Genomic DNA, 26234 nt, shown 5'->3' with positions numbered 1-26234 from the left:
GATGAGATAAACTGCCTTGACTACTCACAGAGAAGATATTCAGTTGTCCAATAGAGAAAGAAATATGCTGATTGATGTTCTTCCTTTTGCACTCCAGGAAGAGGAGTTGTCATTATAGCAGTAGTTGTTACTGAAATTTGGTTCAGTACCTCAAATCTACCACTCATCTTCTCCCTGCTGATCTCCATAGTTATCTGTCTAAGATGTATCGGGGGAAGAGCACCAATGTTCATAGGTAAAGTGACCTTTCCCTTCTCTTACCAAAAAAACAAAAACAAAACAAAACAACAACAACAACAACAACAAAAATCCCCTTCCCTCAAAAAACCCCCCACAAAACAAAACAAAACAAAACAAACCCCACTGAGACAGGTAAAGTAATGGTACCAAGAAAAGTTGATTGTTTTAATCCTGTAGTTACTAACTTGGTCTTACAGCAAACACTGTCAATAACAGTTCTTTCGTTGTTCAGTCAATTCCAACTTGGACTCTTGAGATCACAGAATCATAAAATGGTTTGAGTTGGAAGGGACCTTTAAGATTATTCCAAACTCCCTACTATGGGCAGGGACACCTCCCATTAGGTAATGCTGTTCAAAGGCATGGATTCTAACATTCTTAATAGGAAAGGAGAAAGAGTGCAGTATTCTTCCTTGAAGAGAGAAAAATCTTGCCACAAAAAGGAATATTCAAGTGAACCAAAACTTATTTACTGAATGTTAAAAAAAAAAAAAAATTGCAAACAAAATTTCTGTTTTTCCCGCAATAAAACAAAAGTTGATATTTCAGGTGGAATGAAATATTTTATTCAACCAAAATTATTTTGAACTTGAAGAAATTTTACCAGAAAGGAAACTGCGTTACACTGGTATGGAACACATTTTCTCAAATCAACATGAGACACCTAGTAACAATTTTGTAGACAGTTTTGCATTCAAAAGCATTCCTTTGGACAGAGCCAAAAGATATTTGCTTTTATATGGGAAGTTCCAAAGATGTTTTCTGGCTGAAGACTTGGCCTGGGAGCATATATTTTCAGCTTGGTACAAGAAGTTAGTAGATGATACCACTGTATCCTGTGAAGGAAAGATACAAGCTGGCATATCCTTGCTTTCTTTTGCCTTTACTGATTTAAATTTGCAAGCCCTGGAAGACAGGAACAAAAGAGTTCCTGCTGAGAGCTGGGAAGCCAGAGGCTGTCACTCCAAAGAGCCCTCTGAACAGCTCTGGACTATAATTAAGACTGCATGTGTGTTTATCATAGCCATCAACTGACCATCACACCTTAGACAACCCACCACTACTGAAGATCAGCATCCCCCAGCAGCAAAACATCACTGGATTGAGGAGTGGTGAACCATTTTTGCCTTGCTGTGTCTGTGTACTTATATGTCTGTATGACTGTCCATCTGTCTCTCCTTCCCCATTTTCAACCTTTTCTCTTTATATTATTTTATTTTGCATTCTTTGTAGCAGCTGTTGTCTAATATTGTCTTAGAACTTTTAACATAGAGATAACTTCTCCACCAAAGTACTCTTACCTATATTGCTTACAAATTGTTATTAGCAAATTAGCTGATTTTAGCTCCAAGTAGAGTATTAGTTGTTATTAGAAAGCTCTCAATAAATTTATTTGTATTATTTCTCTGAGTCTTGGATGACTCTGTCATGATAGTGACCTCTGCTGATTAGGGAAGACACAACTCAGGAGACAGAAAAAGATTCATTTCCCTCAAACCACACTGAGTGGGATGATATAGAAAAAGAGGATCTCTTAAGTCTCTCCCTAACCCTCTATAGAATTAAATCAGTCTTTAACTTGTATTGCTCTGCTATAGAAGAAATCTACTGAAATATATCTTCCTTTCAAAATCAAGGCTCTATATTCCTTCTTTTGTCTCAGCTAGCAGTTCAAATAGTCTACCCTGATTGCATAGATCAAAATAGAATCCTAGAACTGTTTGAATTGGAAGAGACAATTAAAATTCATCTAGTCCAAATCCCCTGCAATGAACAGGTATATCTACAGGTAGACCAGGTTGTGAAGAGACCTGTCAAGCCTGATCTTGAACATCTCCAATGACATGATGCCCACATTTCTGGGTAGCATGTTCCAGGAAGAATCCAATCTAAATCTCCCCTCCTTTAGTATGAAGCTTCTTGTCTTATCACAACAGATCTTGCTTAAGGGTCTGTTCCCTTTTTTCTCATAGCTCCCCTTTAGATATTGAAAGGTCACCCCAGAGCCTTCTGTTCTTCAGGCTGGACAGCCCCAGCTCTCTGTTTGTCCTTGTAGTGGAGGTGTTCCATCCCTTGGATTATTTCTGTGGCCTTCCTCTGGACATTCTCTAGCAGGTCCACATCTCTCCTGTGTGGAGGACTCCATATTTGAATACTGTACTCCAGGTGGGTCCTCACCAAAGAGCAGAGGGGCAGGGTCACCTCCCTCGATCTGCTGGCCACACTTCTTTTGACGCAGCCCAGGATACAAGATGGCACATTGCTGGTTTGTGTCCAGCTTGCCATCCACCAGTAGCCTCACGTTCTTTTCAGCAGGGCTGTGCTCCAAACATTACATCTCCTCACTTATATTGAGAGCAGGGGTTGCCATGATGCAGGTACAAGACTTTGCACTTGAATTTACTGAAACATATGAAATGCACCTGGGCCCACTGCTCAAACCTGTCTAGGTTTCTGGCTGGTATCCCATCCCTGAGGCATGTAGACTTCGCCACACAGCTTCCTGTCATCTGTAAACTTGCTGAGGATGCACTTGATCCCTCTATCAATGTTGTTGATAAAGGTATTGGTCCCAGTACTGACTCCTGAGGGACACCACTTATCACCAATTTCCATCCATACACTGAGCCATTGACCTTCACTCTGAGTACAGTCTTGCAACCAGTTTCTTGTTCAACAAACAGTCCACTCATCAAATCCATATCTTTCCAGTTTGGAGAAAAAGATGTTATGGTGGACCGTGACCAAGGCCTTACCGAAGTCCAGATAAATTACATCAGTGGCTTTCTCCTTGTCCACCAATGCAGATACACTGACATCGAAGGCAGCTAGTTCATTCAGGCACGACTTGCCCTGGGTGAAGCCATGCTGGTTGTCTCCATATCACCTCCTTCTCTTCCATGTGCCTTAGCATAGGTTCCAAGTAGATCTGTTCTGTGATGTTCCCCACCACATAGATAAGGCTAACAGGACAGTATTTCCCTGGCTCATCTTTTCTACCCTATGAATGAACTTTTATGTATGAACTTGTATGGCTTGCTACTCCATGGAAAGAGAGGGGAAAATTTCTTCACTAAGATAGGAAAAATAAAGTAACAGTAGTTGTTCAGTTCAAAGCGATAACTTCTCTGAGCTATACTTATTTAAACAATTACAATAGGTTAAAAAAAACTGTCTTTTTTACCTTATTTAACATTTTGTCCCTTCGCTAAATGCAAAAGGATAGGTATATCATATTAAGACATTGTTTTCACATGCAACTTGTTAATATCTACTTGCACAATGTATGATATTTTTTGAAGCTATAGAGAACCATTGTGAGCTTCTGCTGCAACTTCCAGAAATGATTGCTTCTTCCATTGCTTCTTATTTCTTTAATCAGATATTGAATAGGTACTGTAGTACTTGTATAAAGAGCCAATCTTAAAGTTATTGATCTATTGGACATTATTTGAAAGCTAATGCAGCACTAACTCTAGTTCCTTCTTGACGCAAATAGATTCAATTGTTCAGTCATATTGTCTGACCTGCTCTACTTTACTGGGCTGAAGATTAGTAGTTAGAGAAAGACTGCAGTATACTTTACCTTTTTGATCTGAAGTGCATTTTAAGAGTTGCAGAATATCACAACTCAAAACATTTCAAACCATTTGGATCAGACAAACTCCAGTATCAGCCTTTCTTGGATCAGTAAGAATCCAGCCAACTCTGAGGAAGTTAGCTTTTACATGAAGATAAAAAATAAAATTTAAAAAAAGCGCATAACTCTCCTACAGGTCTTCAGATTTTTTCAAATATGTATGTTGTTTAATGTCCTCGTCTCCATTATCTTCTGATATTCTCAGTATGACCTCTGACTGCATCTCCATTTGCACTGAATTTTGTTTCTGTTTGGAAAAAAAATTGCATAATGTGCATCTACAGTCGATATTCTGTCTGAATTTTATTAAAAGCATGCTATCTGTTTGATGTATCTGGGATTAGTACTGATTACTTCTTCCATAATGATAACTGTGATACAGAGATCACATTAGTTACTGTCTCCCTCTAAAAGGTGCTCATAAGCACATTTACTTCATTGTTATGAACCCTATCTTTTTTTGGTTATTGCCCTGCAGGATATTGACCAAGAGTTTATGTCAAAGTAATAATCCAGCTTTCCAACATTATATTTATGTGCTGGATAAAACAGCTTATTGCAGCACCATTCTTCCCAAACTTCTTAACTCTTATGGTATGTCCAAAGCCAAAATCTCTGCGGTGTCAGCAATATTAGAGATACTAATCTATTCCATATGTTTTATTCAATTTCTCTTTCCTAGAAGTGTCATCAACAGTCATCTTAGTCACTTACAATAATCATCTAGACAATAATTACAGCTATGCTGAGATTTTCCTGTCAGAGGTGTGAGTAGTGTTTTGTAATAGGGAACAGAACTGTCTTCTTCCTCTGTCAGTGACATTTAAATATATATTTTTTGTGGTCATTGATTGCTGCAATTTTTGATCTATACAGGGAATAAAAATGGACACCTGAATAGTAATGAATGCCGTTGTAGATTGCTGGCAGATACAGAGTATGTGTTTAATGATGATTTTGTTTTTACATTCTAGTAGTCTGTAATCAAAAGCCACAGGAGTAATTATCAATTACTTACTGGTGAAAAGGTACCAAAAGGTACTGGTAAACTGGTACCAAAGGATTTTTGCATACAGGAGGCACCAAATATGGCACCCTTAGGTCAAATTCAGTCAGATATTTTTGGACAGAAGTGTCACAGAAATGATCAAATCTTGAAAATAGAACATAACTTTAGTACAATTCTGGAGCTCTATTGGATTTTTCTTTCCTGAGAAGATGACTATAAAGTAAGAGGGGAACAGAACACTCCTTAGGAGCCATCCCAAAAATGAACTCCAGGTGAAAGTTCAAAACACATGCCATCAATCTCATCATTTTGTGATATCATTATGCAGCATATACACACTGGTTTCTCCATAAATTTCTCTGTAAGAAGGTAAAAGCAAACAAAACAAAAAAACTCACTCCCTTTGCCTCAAAATTCTAAATGTGATTCATGAAGTTTGATGGCCCATGGTTGCTGTCAGAGTTTGCAGCTACATACATGCATTTAGAAAAAAAACAATAAAACAATATTGAAAGGCACACTCTTATTCCCCTGGGAGTGGAGGTGTAGCTCTCATTGGCAACTGGCAGTCACAATAGTGAATGCACTTGCAGAAGAAGTTCAGATATTATAGTGTAAGTACAGTAACAGTGTTGAGTAAGGTAAAGAAAAGGGTATGAAACAAAGGCTCCTCAAAAAATGTTTTAAATACATAGGATGAAGAAAATCCTCATAACAGTTTTTTATTTACATCTCTCTGGAAAACACTGTTTGGGCACACCTTCATCTTTTCATCATATGCTGTAGTAGAACTAGGTAAGAAAATCTTGCTGTGTCTTCTGGAGAGCAGCTCATTGTATAGCTTCACTGGATATGCAATAAGATAGACTACATCCTAACCAGAACATTTTTTCTTCCAGCTCACACAATCACATGCAGCAAGAAGAAGCATTGAATATGCTAGCAATGGAGCTGTATTAAGTAAATCACACAAATATTGGAAACATGTATTTTCTGTTTCATCCAGTCAATTTGTAACTTGCTAATTTGTAATTTGTTTTGTAACTTGCTAAGAGATAAGTCAGAATCTGAATTTCCTGTCACGTATCATATTTTTCAAAATAAAATTTCTGTAAATGATTTTATCTTGCAGCACAGGCACTGTTGTGGTAGCTTGCATTTCATGTATTGCTGAACTTCCTCTTATTTTCTCTAAATGTGTGTGCTTACTACATAATAGCCAATGACTTGCACTTCTCCACAAAGAACTTCCCTTTCATGACTTTCCCACATTCTTATACCTGTAAGACAGTAGAACTGATTATTCTGGAAGAAGTCATGACTTAAAAGAGTGGTCCATTGAGCGTGGAAATGCTGAAAGGCTTTCTGTCTGAGACACACTTAAGGTAGTAATCTCCTGAGGAGATTATCCTTTCTGAGAAAATCGTTGTCCTGTAATCTCTACAAACACTCTGTTCTCTTTCAGCTTCAATACAAACATTCTACATACCTTTTCCCCAGTTCTTCTTAAAACTGACCCACTGCTTCAAATGCAATGTTATGCTGCTCTGATTGCAGGTAATATTACGCACATCATTGTAGCAAGAGAAGAAAGACACTCTACCTGGTGATGAGTCTCATCTGTAGCTAACCAAGTTGTAACTTTATCTGTAGGACCTGGAAAGGGCGTGGTTATAACTTCCAGGAGCCTATACCTACAAGAGAGTGATACAGACACACAACTCTAGAACATCTGCAAAACAAATTATTCAATAATACTTTGCAATAAATTCATCTGAAACAGACATCAGGTAGCAATTTAAATGAGTAAGAAACTTAAATATTGAGAGGAAAACATGCACTCAAATGGAGCACGGTCTCTGGTCAGAGAGAAAGATTCGGTGTGAATGTAACACATCTAAATTTAGGTGGTCAGGAGCTGCCTAATAGCCTCCAGAGGTACTCCAGAGCTCTTTCCACTGACTAGAAAGGTGTCTTACACTTCAGTGAAGATTGTAGGTGCCAAAAAAATAACATGAATTAGATGTTAGCATTAGGCAGACATCTATTTCTAAAGATATTCTACTCCTTTTTTGATTCATCACAGACATTTTGCTCAGCATTTTTCCTAGCTCTTCTTTCACTTCACCAGTTTTAACTTGCTAAAGTTTTAAAAGGATTGTAGTATGGATATGCACCTGCATTTGAATTTCAACAAAAACAAGAGACTGTGGCATGCAACCATGCTTATAGCTGGAAAAATGCTCCTGTTTTCATAAGTAAAAATACTACCTATAAAATGTGATAATCAAAGGAAGAAACATAGAGAACAGGGGCAGGCATAGTGTCAGAAATGTGTTTTAATTCCTATACTGAAATCTAGCGCAATTCAAGTTGAGCAAGAGTGAGGTCTGCACAGAACCATGAAAACATTTTGCACTATAACAAAGGGTTATATGTTGGCTTTCAGTACTGTGTAAATTTACCACAAAAGAAATCTACCAGCTGAACTGATCTCTTGAGACCAGAAGCACTCATTATTTGACCAGAATACTGTTTTATGTTTAGATGCAGGTGGGTTTTAATTGCTTTCCTTGTGCCAGCGGAAGCATTTCGTACTGTATTTTAACAGTTTCATATCCAGAGTTCCTTGAGTTCTTGTTTGCTAAAATAAAGTTTATAGTAACTTCTTCTATCCTAACCAGGAACTTTATTTAGTTTTCAATTAATTAATTTATTTACTTCTAACACTGCTTCCATTTTGTATCACACCTTCCAAATACTAAGGCATCTTGAGTTATCAGCTTGTCCTGATTTATTCTTTTCCCAGTTCAAGAAAGCCTTTTCTGCTATACCAGTAGGAAATGTAAGTAGCTGAGCAGAAAACCAATGATGTGGAGTCTTTTGGTTGCATTAATTTATGGTGGGTGTAGGGACACTAATGGTACAGCAAAGCAAATTACTTCTGTCAGCCTGACTTTCATTTTTTTACTTATTTCTTGTAAGCTGTCTGAGTTAGAGGAAAGGAATGCTCTAGGCAATACCCATGAATTATGAAATGAAGTTGGGCAACATGGGAAATGCAATTCATCTTTGGTGTGATTAGTGTTGGTAGCTCAGAATGCAGAATCCATAAAACCATGGGGCAAAATCACACTGAGAAGAGCAGTCAGGCTACTGGCAGAGATACAGCTGAGAGCATCTTATGAGACTGGAGCTCCAGGGACAGTGATGGAATCTGTGAGGTGCTCAGTAACCGGGCACTACTGCACACCTCTGATAAAGCAATAGCTGTTACTGCACTATTAACTGCTTTTTGTAAGTAATAATTCATTTGTAAAGATCTCTTTTACAACAAAAAATTGTATTATCTGTCAGAAATGTGTATTACCTTCTACACGCACATATCAACAAACTTCCAAGGAAAATCAGAAGGCTGAACAATGTGAGGCTTAGCAATATGCTGTCCACAGTTTCTTCTTAAAAAGAAGAAATGATAATGTTAATAATATGGGAAAGGGTAGTTCATAAATTGATGAATTATATATTAATGACTCATAAATATTTCATCATTCGTGGGCTGCTACAGATTTAAAGAGTCTTTTCACCAAGCTTTTTAGGGGAAACTGAGCCTTCTGACTTCAGCACAGTTCTTTCCTTCTCCCTTTAGCCCTCAGCCTTGCTGCTACCTTGATCCCACACTTCCCTCATCTTCCCCTGCACCAGTGGATTCCATTTGCTCCTTTCCCTGGATTGCTTCTCTTATGCTGGGCATGGTCAGTCCTTTCACAGCATGCATTCATCCAGCCTGGATATCATGCTCTTCTGTCTGTCTGTTGCTGACACTCCTGCTGCTGCCCAAGTTGCTTCTGGATTCTTGCTGTTGCCACCTCTCATCTCCACACGCAACCAGCCCCCCACCACTGCCTGTTCACCCCTTCACAGCTGTAACTGGTTTAAGGCAAAATGAAAGCAAAATCTTTTTGCCAAAAAAAAAAAAAAAAAAAAAATTCTCTTTGAATCAAGAAGCAACATATTTTTTGCATTAGACTTACCTAAAGAAATGCAAGGAAAAAATCTGAAAGACATATTTATACCATTCAGAAAATATTACTGTTTTGTACTTTGTATTCCTTCCTCTAGAATAACCCAATCAAAAATGTTGTGGGGTTTTTTTTATTATTTTTTCAAAATTGTGTTTTTGTTTAATACCTGGCTTTAGAACCATGACTTCAAACTAAGTACTTTGAAGAAGAAAAACAGGAAGGAACAGTTCTTGAAATTTTAGTAGTCCTAGGTCAGAACGATTTTTTGGCCAATCTAGATAAAATTCAAACAAAATGGTTTGAACCTGTTTGGGGTTTAAAAAAAATATGAAATATCACAAAATTAATGTGAAAAGAAAAAAAGCTCTCAGACCTCTGAGCCTAGAAAAATATTTATGTTCTACTAAAACACAAAGATATTCTCCATTCACTTTAAGCCGAAAAGGAAGCTTTTCCATTGTCTTTCAGGTTGAGTGCTCAGAAAATATGTTCTGAACAATTTCTGGACCATGAAGCATTAATACTTCATTTTGAGGTGATTGTTCTGTTGGTAATCCTTTCTGATCTACACATTCAAGACAAGGGAAAGCAGTGATCTCTGTGTCAGCCAAACCACAAAGAGGTTTGGTCCTCCTGCTTTCTTTCTTTGTTTCAGAAAGTTGGAAGACAAAAAGCATGCCTTCTTTCAGTTAAGTTATTTTATGCTTTGGGGTTTTGTTTTGGGTGGGTTTTTTTGTTTGCTTTTTTTTCATATGCAAATGTTTAAACTCAGTCACATACAACAGTAAATTGAACCAAAACAATTGGCTTGGTCTGCAGAATTCAGAACACCTCTGAATTGCTATTAACATCAAAGTGATCTATGAATGCTCAGAAGCTCCAAAAATCAGACCAACTATTTCAAGTTTCTATATATGAATAAAGCTGATCAAACATTTCTCTTTTAGCAGAAAGTTTCTATACCAAACAGTTCAGTTTAAATTGTCTTATTTTTCAAGGGCATATGCTAATTCTGGTGGAAAATGAATATGTTTCCCATGAGAAAATTAACAAATTCTTTTCATGTCAAAGGAACATTTCAGAACAAATATTTTAGTTATGTTTTGAATTATGTTATTTCGTTTTGATGTATCAGCTTTTTAAAATGGAGAATGAAATGTCTCTGAAAAATGCATTCTTAAAGAAATGTATTTTTTAGATAAAACATCGGAGTGTCACGTGAAATAAAAAAAAAAAAAAAAAAAAAAAAAGCAGGTCAGTTCATGTTGCTTCAAGACTTTCAGCAGAAAAACTGACACATTCTGAAATAAAAATACCCAATGGAAATTTTTTTGTTTTTTTTTTTTTTCACTTCTAGTTTACTACACAGAATGTCTCAATCTTTTATAATCACTGTGTCTAAAAAATTAGTTATGGGTCTACTATGAAATTACCATGAATTACACTACTAATGACAGACTTTTAAAAAAGTCTAGGCGGTATTAAAGTACACTTCATAACATCCATTTATGATATATTTTCCCAGTTAAAAACAGCCAAAGTCATTTCAGCTGAATACAAAATAAAACAGACAGAAAACCCTCTCTAAGCATCAAAGGAGTTATTTAAAAAGTTGCCTGAGTCTGTGATCCCTCAATGTAATATACTCCGTAGATTCATATTACAAAAGCCACTGATCCTCTCCAAATACAGGAAGGAAGAAGGGAAATTGCTGTATTACATGAACTTGTGCAGAGTTACATGCTCCAGAGGCAAATCAACTTTCTGCACCAAACACATGGAGATATGACATATTATAAGCAATGGCAGTCCTGTCTACCACAGTTTTTCCTGAAGTAGAGAAAACAAGTTGTGATTGTTAACCTCAGCAACAGCTGTTGAGGAAGTTGGGAAAGCAGTGGTGTTGAAAACAGTTGAAGGACAGTTGCAGCTGCTGAAAGCAAGGTTTTGTAGAGTGGAATTAGGATGAATGACTGCCCAGGTCCATTTCCTTCTTCTGATGAGGGGCTGGCAGAGAATGGGTAAATCTACATCTCCTCACAAGGAAAAGCCCTTCAAATTTCCCCTCCCTCCACTGTCTACATTTCAGTTCAAATGCACCCAGCCTCACACAAGGCCAGGCAGACATCTGCTGGCCACGCTACTGAGCAAGTCTCATTTTCTATTCAGTGAGAAGAAATAAGAATTTCTGATGAACAAATCTCTGATGGACAGAAGTGCATCCTCTCTTTCATCACAGTGAGCAGATGCAGCTTCTCTCTCCAAGCATTTCGGAAGTAAAGTCTTCTGAAATGAAGTAAGTGAATTTAATCCAACAGAGATGTTTAGCTGAGAGGTGCCAACAGAAAAGTGGGATGTGGTGAGGTATCTGATGGTGTAGGCAGGCAATATCCTATAAACTCTATTACTGAATTTACATTCAATCCATTGCGAAAATAGCAATGCCTGCCATTGCATTTCCTGTCTCTTCAGATAAGCACGTACTTGAATCTTAACAGATCAGAAAGGCATATTCCAAAATGCATAGTCTGTTGCATTAAATATTTATATTGTATTGTTTTATTAGCGATAGCACTGAACATTTTTACATGCCGTCATTCAGGGAAGTCTATGCACCACTTTTTCTACCTAAATATTGAGTGTTATTCATCCCACTCTACTGCTTCCCTTCTACCCAACCTGACACCATGAAGCAACTGTACATGAAGGCATTTTTTTAACCATGGAAAGTACCAGTTTCCCTTGTTAGCATACAAATTAAAATCTAATCATAGGAGGTGAAGGAAAAAACATGGCTTTTGTTTAATTTATACTAAAGCAAATGATGGGAGTCAGAGCGCATATACTTGAATTAGAGCTTAACCACTTCTTATCTGTCAGGTGAGAAATTATTCACAGAATCACAGAATGTTAGGGATTAGACAGAACCTTGAAAGATCACCTAGTCCAATCCCCCTGACAGAGCAGGAACACCTAGATCAAGTCACACAAGAATGCATACAGGCAGGTTTTGAATGTCTCCAGAGAAGGAGGCCCCACAGCTTCTCTGGGCAGCCCATTCCAGTGTTCTGTTACCCTCATCGTGAAGAAGTTTTTTCTCATATTTATAGGGAACCTCCTGTTTTCCAGCTTGCACCCATTGTCCCTTATCCTACCGCTGGATGTCACTGAGAAAAGACTGGCTCCATCCTCCTGACATCCTCATTCTTTACATATCTTTATAAACATTAATGGGCTCACCCCTCAGTCTCCTCCAAGCTAAGGAGACTCAGCTCCCTCAGTCTTTCTTCGTAAGGGAGGTGCTCCACTCCTTTAATCATCTTTGGAGCGCTGGACTCTCTCAAGCAGTTCCCAATCCTTGAATTGAGAGACCCAGAACTGGACACAACATTCCAGATTGTATTCTCTTGATACAGTAATAAAAATGTTAGATTTAGTTCCTAAGAACTGTGATTTAATGAACATTATGACATTCATAAGTTTCCTGTCTTAAAATTCCAGCTGAAATCATTTCTAAAGACGTCCATTCCAAAAAAGGCTGGAAGATGCACCTTCTAGAAGCTGTCACGAGTCACCTTAAGACATCTGCCCTGTGCTAAACTAAGGACCGAGGAAATACGACCCATTAATTCAAGGACTCTGTTTCCCTACAACATGTAGAACTGTGAGAGCTGGTGCATGGCATGGACCTCTTTGTACTGCTACAGAACAGTGATGCAGTAAAGAGGAGATCCATGACTATGAAAAATTAAATATGCTGAGTGATACTAACATATATGGTTACAGAAGTTACAAATGGTAAATATATGATAACTTACCATCATAAATAGTCACCGGTTCACTCCAATCACTCCAAATCTTGTTCGTTATGCATACCTCTTTCTTGGCCCTCACTTGTGCGGTACATTTTTTTGCTGGTCTAAGAAGTAGATACTCATATTTCTCTTCACTGACATCTACAATCTATGAAGATAGTTTTCAGGGGTTATTTTTCTGTGATTTCATTTTGCAGTTAAAACAGATACAAGTCTAGGAATGTCAAATACTATTATTTATATCTCAAATCCAGTGGAAAAAGATTTTCAGAAAAAATGTTTATATTCAGGCACAATCTGTCTTTTTGATAGCATGTATTAAATCATAGAAAATCAAGAAGAGGCTGAACTGATAAGATGGAAGAATGTATCAGCTTTGGTCAAATGGTAAATATCTGAAATCACTGATTCCCCTTTAATTTTTTTCTTACTCCAAGTGTAGGGTGAATACAATAACAATGAAACTATAAGTTCTAAGGTTTTTGTGGGGGGTAGTATGTTGCCTTTGGTTTTCTGCTAGAAAAAAACAGTTTTCAGCTGTCTAATGCTGTAGATTGTCTATTACTTTAGTGACTCTCTTGAAACATCTTTAACTGTGCTTACAAATCAAAGTATGCCACTTCAAAAGATAAAAAATACACAAGATGTGTTCATACCAGTTCAGACCATCTACAAAACCCTACAAAAACTGGAGCCAAACTTAGTATCTAGAATAATGAGTCACAATCTACATCTTACATATGACATGCCTGTCATACACACTTTAATAGCTTTTGACCTTTATGTAACAACATGGAATTATTGACTCAGTTTGTGGCTCACTGTAATCCACAGACCTTTTTTCTTCTGCATTTCTGCTTATGCATCAATTACTCATTTGGATTTTGCATATGTGACCTATACTTCCTAACAACAGTATTTTCCTTATTGCTGAATTTTGTCTTGCTGATTTCAGATTTCATCATTTCAAATTCAAATCTTGTTTTCTCTACTACTTGCTAACCCTTCCTAGCTTTCACATATCTGTAGACTTTACTCCCTACTTTTAAGCTTTGTCTCTTTGTATTACAGTATTATTAACATAAGTATTCACAAAGTCACTTCCTTTGGTATTCATAATAAATACAGACCTGCATATTTTGATCTTCCTCTTGAGTGTCTGTCAACAAATATCTATAACCCTGCTTGTGGAAACCCTAATAACAATTAACACAGAACCTCAAACATGCTCCATCCTCCTCCCTCCTATTCCTCCTGTAACATCACTGTGTTTTTTTTCCTTACCTTTGTCTCCTCGTTTTGTATCCCTTGGCTACATAACTACTCTTTTAATTGTTACTAGCTTTGATGCTGATTCTCCTCAAAGCTCCCCTCATTCAGGTATGTTAGCAAAGATATAGGTGCTTCAAGGAAAACACAGATTAAAAGAGAGCTTGAACAAAAACACCAAAGGCTCAGAAAATTCACATTCAAATAACATCTGAACTCCTCAGTATCATATGTTCAGTTAAGTGCTTCCTACTCTTTGTGAGTGTAAATAAGAAGCTGTGTGGAAACATTTCAACTCTTACTACTCTATAATTTTAAACTGCCAGCTGGAACTGCCACCATACTTGCACCATGCTCCATAAACTAAGCTACAACACTGTCCTATTTTTTACTGTTAAAAGAAGCTGCTGATACATGATGAAAGATTATTAAATATATATAATATATGCAAATAACCGGAATGATTATTTTAGTTCTGTATGTAGATAGAACAATATTGACATGTAAATTGTAACCACAATCCTGCAAGGATTCACATGCATTTCACATGAATTATTCACTGAATAAGGCATGAATTAAGTATGAGAGGAAATCTTTGCAAGGCTAAAGCCTGATTGCAAATTTCAGGAACAAATTAATATTGCAATCTAAATTAGCAAATATATTTTAGTTTTGAGGAGTACATTGAGAGCTGACATAGTTCTATTTCTGTGATAGAAAATCACATGATTTAATCAATACTGTCTTTCTACAATTTATTAATTTCCTACTAAAATGCAGGGTTATGCAGCTACATTTCAAATCAAGCTTTTTTAAAGTTTCTGTCTAGAAAAGAGAATGCTTTAATATATCTACAAGCATCTTTCTAACAAGCTGCTTTTACATGTTATCTCAAAATTCATATGGGACATCAAGAAGGAAGAGATGCTATTCAGACAAAAATAGATTCAAAATGTTCTGTGCACGATAGAATCATATTTACATTCAACTTTAAATTAAAAAAAAAAAAAAGAAAGAAAGAAAAAAGTGTAATTTCAAAGAGTCATAGGATGGCTGAGGCAGGCAGGGCCCTGTGGGTCCCTCAGGCCCAGCCCCTGCTCCACCAGGGCCACCCAGAGCAGGGTGCCCTGAAACACGTCCAGGTGGCTCTGGAGATCCCCAAGGAGGAAACCCCACAGCCTCTGGGCAGCCTGTGCTGCTGCTCTGTCACCTGCACAGCGCAGGAGTGCTCCTAACATTCAGAGGGAGCTCCTGTGTGCCAGCTTGTATCCAATTGCTCTTGTCCTGGCACCGGGCATTACAGAGAACAGCCTGGCTGTGTCCTTTTTGCACCATTCCTTCAGGTATTTATATACCCTGATGAGACCTCCCTCAGCCTCTTCATCCCCAGGACAAAAAGTTCCAGCTCTCTGTGTTGTACCTCATAAGTTAGGTGCTCCAATCCATCCCTAATCACCATCTTCAATTCATGTAAATGTTTTTCTCTTTTTACTTTTAATGCCTTTTGGTTTCAATCAGTACATGTTGACCATTTAAAACTTTTTGTTTCACTAGAATCATCTCAGGAAACACTTAGCAAAAGAAATATGTCCTTTAGTTGGAATAGCTCCCTTCATCAAACAAATACTGCAGGTATAATAAGATTTTAAAATCTTTAAAATTTAAAATTCAGAAGTTGTTCCTTCTGAACAACTCTGAAAATAGCTGAGCATATTTATATAAGGAAAAGCGTAAATAAATCTATATATTATTTCTGTAGAAAATAAGATAACTTCAATTCCAGATCAAACATGGTAAGCTGGAATCTGCCCAGTGTATATTGGCCAGCATCTTTCTGGCAAAACACATAGTATCTTTACAGTGCAACAGTAATGATCCATTTATTTCCTGAAGGGGAAAAAAAAATAATTAAACGTTAAAGTCCTATCTTTGGACAGAAATGATACAGAAAAAATGAACTCAAACACTTTTAATAACATATTCTTCAGGTTGAATATTACCTCTCTAAAAAAAAAAAAAAAAAAAAAAAAAAAAGGTTTCTACCGTTACTTTTATTTCTCAGTATTCACAAGTTAGCATCTTTTATCAATAATAAAAGGTCAGAAATCTAAGTGGTGTTAATGTAACAGTAAAATTAATGAAAAGCAAAGCCAACAAAAAAGCCCACTTGAATGCAAGCATAAATCTGAAAAAGTTGTAAAATATGTTGTTTCTCTTTTTTGTTGAGAAAGACAAAAAATTTTGGATTATTTATGAAAGACCTTGGGATTTCTTCAAAGTTTGTTTGAATTTTAAATCCTTTAAACACAAGGGATGCCTATTTTTATAGAAATTATGCTATGTGGAATAAGTGTATTACCAAAAAATATGATTACCTTACTGTCTGTTATTTTCACTTGATACTTAAAGCACTTTTTTTCTCTTGAACCAATGGTAGGTGGGGGTTTCCAGTGAATTTTAATACTTCTGTTTTCAAGGGAAACAGAGACGTTGATCGGTGGGTTCAGTTTCTCTGAAAATGAGTACAGAGAGGTTTGTGCACTTTGTGTTGTTTCTCATATTTATGTGCATCAGCCCTTGAAAAAGACAATTGACTGTTATGGAGTTACCACTTGCAAAGAAAACACTCAGTGAATGAGACAATTTCTTTAAAAGTGTCACTCACTGAATGACATTCATTTCTGCCTCAAAATAAAGGGAAAGATTTTTTTCTTCTCAGTATTTCCACTGTGTCTCATGGGATACCCCAAGTCTATCTACGAGCCCAGTGATATAATTTGGAAAATAATGGAGTTAGAGCTCTCACTGATGGGATACTGAAGGGCTGGCAACTAGTGGCAGGTCTTATTCATGCTGTCAGGTTTGTTACACATGACTATAATATCTATTTCTTCTTGCAAATGAGCAGAAGAAAACTTGCTATAGATAAATGTTTTTCCTTTGGAGCAATGCAAGCTTAGGAGATAAAAAAGGGACATGGACCTCTTGGAATGTGTCCAGAGGAGGACCACAGTAATGACCAAGGAATGGAACACTTCCCTTATGAGGACAGGCTGAGAGAGTTGGGGCTGTTCAGCCTGGAGAAAAGAAGGGTATGGGGAGACCTGAGAGTGGCCTTTCAGTATTTAAAGGGGGGCTATAAGAAAAAGGGACAGACTCTTTAGCAGGCTGTGTTGCGATGGGACAAGGAGAACGGTTTCAAAATAAAAGAGGAAAAAACGGTACTAGATATAAGGAAGAAGTTTATATAATAAGTGTGGTGAGGCACTGGCACAGGTTGCCAGGAGAGCTGGTGGATGCCCCACCCCTGGGGTCATTCAAGATTAGGCTGGATAGGGCTTTGAGTGCCCTGATGTAGCTGTTTCCCTGTTCATTACAGGATGGTTGGACTAGGTGACATTTAAGCATCCCTTCCAACTCAAACAATTCCACCACCACCATTGTGTTCCCATCACAAAGTGCAAGCTGTGCAGTAGCCATGAGTGGTTTTTTTTTTTGGAGAGGGAAGGTGAACTGGTTTGGAAGCAAGAGACATTTTTGCATTTTTAGGTTTTAGCATTTGTTGTAAATAAGCAAGTCCACAGCCACTTTCTATCATGGAGTCCACTGAGGCACTGATCTGGGTACAGATGTGTGCAGGGTATTCAGGCAGCAGGAACCCTCGCAGCTGATGTTGCATTGCCACAAAGGGACGAACCACAGTTGCAGTTCTCTAATCAGCCCTACCAGCAGAGATGTGTTCACCACAAAGCTGTGGGACTGCGCTAGTTGCACGGCTGCAATGTGGTGCTCTGTTTTCCTGCAGCTGTGGCTACATGGCCCTGTCTTGCTCTACAGGAAGGTATGTCATGCTGAGGTTCCCTTTTTGGCTTTTATTTTGCCTTTCCCATCTACAGGAGTCTCATTTTGGAGCAATGAGAGTGCTCCACAAAGTCAACAAAAGCATCTATACCAACCTCAGCCTTGTAAAGTTGTTCTGTTCTGCCTGCCCCCAAATCTGACCTTACTGGCAGTGACCAGAACTCACCTTAGGGGTCAAGGTGCACCACAAGCCATGAAAGGTGAGGAAGGTAAGCAACATCATCTTTGTGTTCAACCTCCAAAGTGAAAAAGACATATTTTTCACCTCTGAGATATTTTTCCCAGAGGATATCACCTTGTTGTGAGTGCACTGAGGTTTGGACAAGATGATCTGAGAGGTCTTTTCCAACTTTAAACACTCTATGATTCAGCCATTTAGACAGCTAGGACTAAGTTGCCCTAATAAGCTGAGGGTAAGTTTGCTGCATGCCATGCAACTTTTGCAATGTATTTTAGAAGTAAGATAGGTTTCTGCTTGGCACTGGGGCAGGAGGGGAAACTGCTGGCTTAACCATCAGCAAGCTCCTCCAAGTTGGCTATGAAACATAACACAGTGTTCCTGCAGATTAGTTCTTCCCTCCTTGACTTTTTTTTTTCCTGAAAAAAAGACTTTCATGAAGATATTTTATTTTGCTAAAGCAGAACATACTGCTTTTAACTGCTTTTAACTGCAGTGTAAATACTAAGGTAAAGCCAATAATTCTAATGTATGAAAACACAGTAAATCAAATCTAGCTCGGTAGAGATTTTGATAAATTTGACTGAGTTTTTGCTTTCACCTGAATTATCCTGATTCCTATTTTACAAGTCTGGAATATGATCAATACATTCATTATTTGAAATGTATTTGATTCTGCAATCTGTGCTAAAGCTCAGGAGACTTTCTTACTAATGAGATTAATTCAAGCATCACAGAGAAGTTAGGAAAAATAAATATATCTGATCATTTGGCTGTCAGTAGTTAAAAATCACTATCAAAATATTTTTAACTGAAAATGGCTTCATAAATAAATAGAGATGTTTTTAATGATTCATAACACTCATATTCTCAAATACAGTTATTAATGATGGATGTGTGTATAGACTCCATGTTAACTTGTTTTCCTCGGGACAATAAGAGAAAGAAATTACAGAAAAGAGAAAAACTGGAGGAAAGAATAATATAATGCTTTTCAAATTACATGGAATTAAATCTTTAAAACATTTTCTCACAATATCCTATTATTTTCTAAAGGGCAATTATAGGTAAACAGTGATATTACTTCAAAGAATAAAACTAAAGGCATTTGAGTCACAATCTCTCTCTCTTTTTTTTTTTTTTTAATCCTTGTGTAAAATTCCCAGGGATATAAATGTATAGCAAGTTGGAAATAATATTCTAGTTTTGTCACACTTCTCTCTTTTGTTTCCTTGATTCCAGATCAATGAAATAACCAATAAGCAAGTTTTTCATAATAGGCAGTAATAGATAATACTTACCTATTTTCTGAGGTGTAAAACCTTTATAATAAGACAGTCTTCTTGAATTATTTCTCAGATCTACTACAGATATGTTTAAAATTATTTTCCTTAGTGGTTGGAAAGATGTATCTTTCATGTGGCATCCAATATTTTTATTCCTTGCATTTTTTATATATTGCTGGCATTCAAAATATTTTTCTATGTGTCTGTGGGAGGGAAATATGAGTCTTTCAGATCAAGGTATAATAGAGCTTAGACAAGGTATCACAGATTTGGTGTTTTAAAACAAACAAACAATAGTTTCATACTAATTTACTAGTTTTGCACAAGATCCTTACCTGTATGAAAAAAAATACTGGACATCTGCAGGATCTTCTGCTTTAATATGCCAGGTGCAATTGAAAAAAGAAACATTATATATGACGCATGAAAGATTCTGAATATATACTGCAACAAAGAAAGGAGAAAAAAAGAAAGTGTGCCATTTCTGTTACTTAGATTTTCTAGGAACACAATGGATGCCTTTAAGATCTGTCTTGTATCTTTATCTCTAGAGGGGCAGTTAAGTACCGGGTGAGAGCAAATGGATTTTTGGGGCAATAATAACTGAGAAGTACTTCTGACACTACAACCAAAAGCCTTACTAATACAGTTAAAGAGAAAAAAAAACCATCTGGATTCTTGCTGAAGAACTCTACTCTTCTAAGATTTTCTGAAACCAGATAATACAAAAGGCAGTCCTCAACAGAGTTAGGAGTTAGGGAAGATGGAGACTTGGAATAACATTGACATCTCACTCAGCTGAGGTGAACCTAAACATGTCTTAAATAATTACCAGTATTCCAAGATGCTATATGTCATTCTCTTAAATGAATACTTTAAAAATATGGTATAAGATAATAATTAGCTTTTAGAAACTATCCAAGTAAGACAGAACATTGCAAGGAATGCTTATGTGTCTTAATGATATGCAGGAAATAGCTGACCTGGAGGAGATCTGTATGTACATTCTGTCCAGCCACTCTCCTTAATTAGGTCTTCTGTTTCTTTCATAAAAACTTGTGTTTTAACTCTAGCTTTAAAACCTGTATGTAGCTCAAGACGTATCCTTTTTTTCTTTTCCTGTAGTCTTTCCTAAAAAGAGGAAGAAGGAATTACATTAAGACAGACAGTAACAATGACTGAAAGGCAAATTATGCAAATTCATCTACCAAATGAAGTAATGTGTGATTTCAGTTAAACTACATGTAACCATTGAACAACTTACTTTCCTTTCCTGAAATGTATCAAAGAATGTGTAACTCAGAATATACTTCACACTGTACTTCTCTGTCTCTTCTTTTGTCAGGTTGTTGTTCCAGTACAGAATAACTTGTGACTCTTTCTTGGTAACCTGCAGATCATTACGTAGCCGAAGTTCATCTGCAATTAGAATGACATTACTGAGAGAAAAAGTGATCCCTTACTACATACACAAAGGATTTGTCTCCCAATAAGTCCTGCACACTCATCAGCTCCCCCTGGGAGCTCTGTTCTCATATAGAATAGGTGGTCAAATTCAAGAATATGAGTGACTTTAATAGTGAGATTCACGTTTACCCATCTACATCTCCCAGTATGTTAGGTAATTCACTTTTACCTGTCTTGGACAATTTTCCTATTGGTTGTAGAAAGAGACTTGACAAGATCTGATCAGATAACTGAGATGGCTAGCATGGGATGAAACATTACTTAATTTTTTACTTACCCACTACATCTGGTTGTCTTCTTGCCAAACCAGTAGAAAACAGTGTCTTATGTTGGAAAAAGCTTAGCATCAGCACAACAGGAACATATGTAACATGTGCCATATTAAGTGCTTAGGGTCATAGATTTGTAGAAACTGAGAATTTAGTTCCAAGTTTGGCTCACTTAGAACATGATGTTTTCATTTTTCATCTGTGAAATAATATGACATCGTCACTTAACCACTGAAGTGTTGTCAGAAGTCTAGGAAGAAAACATGAAATGAAACATGGTTAATGAGTCTTGTTGGTCACTGCCTACTGTTACCAGGATGCTTGTATTTAAACCTGCGCTTGGGCTGTTTACCATAGTCAAAGAGGATATTTATCATATTGAGCTGGTTTTGAATTGGGTCATTGCACTGATTGTATGGTAAGATCAATGAAATTACAATATTGATAGTGCCTGACAGCAGACAGTTTGAGTGGGAATCACCTGACATAAGTTTAGATAGATACAAAACCAGAAGCTCTATTTGTGTGAGTGACCTAGCCTCTAACAGCAGCAGGCCAACTGTCACTACTGGGTTGTAATTCATATTACCTGTTCCAAGCAACTGCAACTATCTGAGGAGAGATTAATTATGACATTCTTAAAAGTGAGTATTGGGAAGATTGCATCACCTTCGCTAACTTTGGGATACAGTAAGCAGATTGTGCGCTGGTTAAAGTTGGTTTTAGAAAGATATATAAATTGCTCAGACAGCTAAATGTTTATTCAAAGGCAGATCTCTTGATGTAAGACGACTTTGCAGACAGTTCTCTACAGAATGAACAGGTCTCTATGATCAGGGTCTTTCATTCACCAACTAACTCATTTATCTTGAGTTTTACATTTTTCAGTACTAAAAACGTACAGCAGAAGGCCTTTTGGAGCAACTGTCTATCACAGTGCTCTTGATAAACTGACTAACAAGAGGCACAGGTTGTGCAGAGGAAAATGTGTGAATCCTTAGCACACTCCAAAAAAGTTTACGTGTTTACACAAAGTTACCTGGAAATGTATACATACACATATACACATACATATGCACATATAGGTACATTTATAATGCTATTTTGGTTCAATGCAGTAAACAACAGGTAATTTAATGAATTGTATTGTTCTCAGGTTCTCACTTTTGTTTACATCCAAACACACACTAAAGCAATCAATAGTATTCCTACGAACATTTATGTACTTTACTTTAGTCAGTAGAAAGAGAAAAATGGGGTGAAAAACACTAAAAATTTAAATATGAAACATTTGTAGCTGTGAGTACCATGACACTTGTGGAAAATGTAAGTGAAAAGACTTAAAATAGGAAAAGGAACAAAATAAATCTTAAAGAAGGAAATGTTGTCAGTGTTAGGAATGAAAATAGAAATAATCTGTGAGACAATATAACTGACTGAACTCAGAGAGATAGAGGAAACAGTGGTAGAGAAGGAAGGTTTCTAAGCCTGAATGATTATTTAAAAGGCAACCATCAGTTTGAGTCAAAAATGGGCATTTCAGGAAAAAGCACTGCTGTTTCCCAGAGGCAACTTGCTCCTAGGAGTACCTTTTGTACAACACTGAAGGCACTGAAGGCAATCCTATGCTCAGAGCACAGTGAACTCTGGCAATCTGCTGCCGTGGGACGTGTCATAGAAGACAATATCAGCAGGCTGAGAACAAGGCAAAGTAAACTTGTGGAGAGCATGTCTGTGGAAAGGGACTAAAAGTTTGATAGGAAGAAATGCTGTAACATCTCTAATTCAGCAACTGTGGATGCAGGAGTTGGCCAAAGTTGTGGATTATATAACCCCACAGGTCATATCTTATGTTTACACAAAATCAAACTATCACAGAATGATAAGTTTGAGAGGACCTTCAAGATCATCAAGCTCCGACCCCCTGCCATTGACAGGGTTGTCAACCAGCAGATCAAGTTTCATATGATCTCAACCAATCTGGCCTTGAATGCCTCCAGAGATGAGGCATCCACTACCTCTCTGGACAACCTGTTCCAGTGCCTCACCACCCTCTAAGCAAAAAATTTCTTCCTAACATCCAATCTGAATTTCCCCGCTTTTAGTTTAAAACCATTCTTCCTTGTTCCATCACTATCAGACTGTGTAAGAAGTTGGTCCCCCTGGCTTGTAAGCTATCTTCATGTACCGGAAGGCCACAATGAGGTCTCATGGGAGCCTTCTCCAGGCTAAACAAGCCCAGTTCCCTAAACTTTTCTTCATAGAAGAGGTGCTCCAGCCCTTTGATCATCTCTTCATGGCCCTCATCTACACCTCCTTCAACAGCTCTGCATCCTTCCTGTACTTGCGGCTTCCAGATTTGGACACATTATTCCAGATGGGACCTCAAAAGGGCAGAATAGAGGGGAAAAATCCCCTTCCTCTCCCTGCTGGCTGATCTTTTGATGCAGCCCAGGATATTGTTGGCCTTTCAGGCTGCAAGCACACAATGCTGGCTCATGTCCAGCTTTTTGTCCACCAGGATTCCCAAGTCCTCCACAGGGCTGCTTTCAATGAGTTCTTTCCCCAGTCTGTATTCATATCTGGGACTTCCTCAACCCAAGTGCAACACCTTGCAGTTGTCCTTGTTAAACCTCCTTATGTTCTTTTGTGCCCACCTCATGAGTATGTCCAGGTCCCTCTGGACAGTATTCCTCTCTTCTGTTCTGTCAATTGCACCACTCAGTTTGCTGTCATCAGTAAACTTGCTGAGGTTGCACTCAATCCCACCATCTATGCTATTGATAAAGCATATGCTATTGATAAATATTGATATTATTGATAAAAACTGGTCCCAAGACGAATCCCTGGGGGACACCACTCGCGACCAGCCCCCACTTGGACATAGTGCCATTGACCACAATCTTCTAGCTGTGACCATCCAATCAATTCTTTGTCTAGTAGTAAAGCCTTCAAATTCATATGTCTTCGATTTAGAGATATGGATGAGGTGCACCATCATGTCAAAGACTGTGCACAAGTAGAGGTAGATAATGTCCTTTGTCCACCAATACCATCACTCCATCATTGAAGGCCATCAGACAGATCTGGAACAATGTATACCCTTGGTAAAGACATATTAGCTGTTTCAGATCACCTCCACATCTCACACATGCTCTTAACATCTCTTCCAGATTGGCTTAACAATCTTCCCAGGCAAAGAGGTGAGGCTCACAAGCCTGAGCTCCTTCCTCGGGCTTTCCTTTCTCCCTTCTTCGAATATGAGATTAATATTTCCTTTTTTCCAGTCACCAGGAACTTTGCCTGACAGCCACAATTTTTCAAATACAATGGAGAGCAGCTTGGCAGCCAGTTCCTTCATGACCTTGGGATGCATGTTGTATGGTTCCATAGACGTATATGCACTCATTCTCATGAAATAGTCAATGAATTGGTCCCCAGAATACAGCAGAGGGAAAACACTACAGGTGATCAAAAGGGGATTAAAAGACATCCAAAGATAAAAGGCTTTTAGATCCACTACTTGTCAAAGCAAGCAGATTTTCATTAATGTCCATTCAGATGAGCAGGATCACTGAGTATTTTTTCTCAAACATGAACAGAGAGAACAGTGTCCTAGTGTTGTTTTAATTACAAACAGCTTTATGTTGGCATATGGTGCCAAAATTCAGTCCATGAGATGCAAATTAAAATTCACAGCCTGACTTTTTGTGTTTTGAAGGCCTACTCTGGAGAAATATATTCTAGGCAAATATAATAACAGGCAGTTCAGCTGTTCTAATAGGATAGAAAATATGTGAATAATGTAAATTATATTAAAAAAATAACCAAAAATCAGCAAAGTCAGATTGTTTTCTAAACAGTTATCTGTCAAAAAATCCCACAACAAATCTCTTTTATTATCACAGAATCATAGAATCATAGAATCACAAGGTTGAAAAGGACCTACAAGATCATCTGGTCCAACCGTCCTCCCATCACCACTGCTACCACAAACTAAACCATATCTCACAGCTCCTCATCCAGACACCTCTTGAACACTGCCAGGGATGGTGACTCCACCACCTCCCTGGACAGCCATTCCAGTGCCTGACCACTCTCTGAGAGAAAAAGTTTTTCTTATATCTAATCTAAATCTCCTCTCATGCAGCTTGCGACTGTTTCCTCAGGTCCTGTTTGTTGCCTGGGACATGAAAGTATTCTTAATAATTAAAAAAATACTATTCTTACAATTAGCACGTTTTGTTGTTACTGTCTTTTGCTTAACTCCTTGTTTTTTTTTGTTGGATTCCAGGTATAACCAATGCCAGATGGTTACTGCCAAGCAATGTCTTTGTTCTGCAATAGTGGGTTGCTAGAGTTATGTACAGGGAAGTAATGCATAGCAATCTGCCTGTCATGCACCAGAACAGCTGCAGAAACTGTAGAAAATGTGCAAAACACACCTGAATCTGTGAATCTGGAAAGTAGACAGTTAGGACAAGAAAATGAAAGTAACAAAACCCGTCTGAGCAAAACTTAGACTAGCTACTACGGATGTGTGGAAAAATAGCTGTTTAATTTTAAAAGTTCAAGAGAATGGAGAATTTCCCAAAGTATAGAGGTTTGCTGTGGCTATGCATTTGAAGAAATAAATTTTTGAAACAGTTGTGGGTCTGATTATTTGAATACTTCTCAATACAAAAGATAAGATCTAAGTAAGAACATTTTTTTTAATTTTCTTTGAAAAAAATTGTTAAATCAACCAAAAAGGCAATCTTGGGTATTCCTGAAATATATATTGTACAGAATTTAGAGGACAAATTCAATCATTAAGCAATAAAATTTTCATTTTTAAGCTGAAATTCAAATTAAAAAGCATCACGAGAACTAGCTGAATCATGAAGAAATATCTACAACTTACACATAATTTAAGGCTACAGATTCATATTTTTCTGAAGTCCCCATATGTGATAGTACATAATGTTGGCATTGACTAAGGAATAATGAAATAAAAAACATAGGTCAAATAAATACATTTTAAATACAGTTAAAATCGCAGACTATTCACCTTTGTTTTTTCAAATCTTACCTTCTCTTTAATGCATGTTAATTGCATGCAGCATCACTTGGGCTGAGAAGGTTTAGCGATAAGCGCGGGAGAATGTCTCAAAGACTATAACCAGAAATGATTCA

The 26234-nt window shown here is 37.4% G+C and overlaps 1 protein-coding gene across 3 annotated transcripts; it reads right to left on the bottom strand.

The window, feature by feature from the left end:
• Window positions 1-746: 746 nt before the first annotated feature.
• LOC125688409 (interleukin-5 receptor subunit alpha-like) lies at window positions 747-26234 on the bottom strand. 3 transcript variants are annotated; one of them, XM_048934472.1, is made up of 11 exons: window positions 26131-26234; window positions 21068-21309; window positions 20588-20742; window positions 20307-20454; window positions 19659-19767; window positions 19339-19526; window positions 16374-16510; window positions 12733-12877; window positions 8260-8347; window positions 6493-6583; window positions 747-4127 (listed from the first exon to the last, which is right to left on the bottom strand). In XM_048934472.1, exons 2-11 carry the CDS (start codon window positions 21168-21170, stop codon window positions 4011-4013), a joined length of 1281 nt encoding a protein of 426 aa, XP_048790429.1. In that variant the 5' UTR covers window positions 21171-21309; window positions 26131-26234; the 3' UTR covers window positions 747-4010. The 3 variants fall into 3 exon arrangements, with proteins under 3 accessions (XP_048790429.1, XP_048790430.1, XP_048790431.1); XM_048934473.1 differs by having other exon boundaries at window positions 19659-19698; XM_048934474.1 differs by having other exon boundaries at window positions 19659-19695.

The sequence above is a fragment of the Lagopus muta genome, chromosome 1 (assembly GCF_023343835.1).
Source record: "Lagopus muta isolate bLagMut1 chromosome 1, bLagMut1 primary, whole genome shotgun sequence".
NCBI lineage: Eukaryota > Metazoa > Chordata > Aves > Galliformes > Phasianidae > Lagopus > Lagopus muta.
The sequence above is the reverse complement of the archived record's forward strand: the minus strand, read 5'-3'. Positions and strand labels throughout refer to the sequence as shown.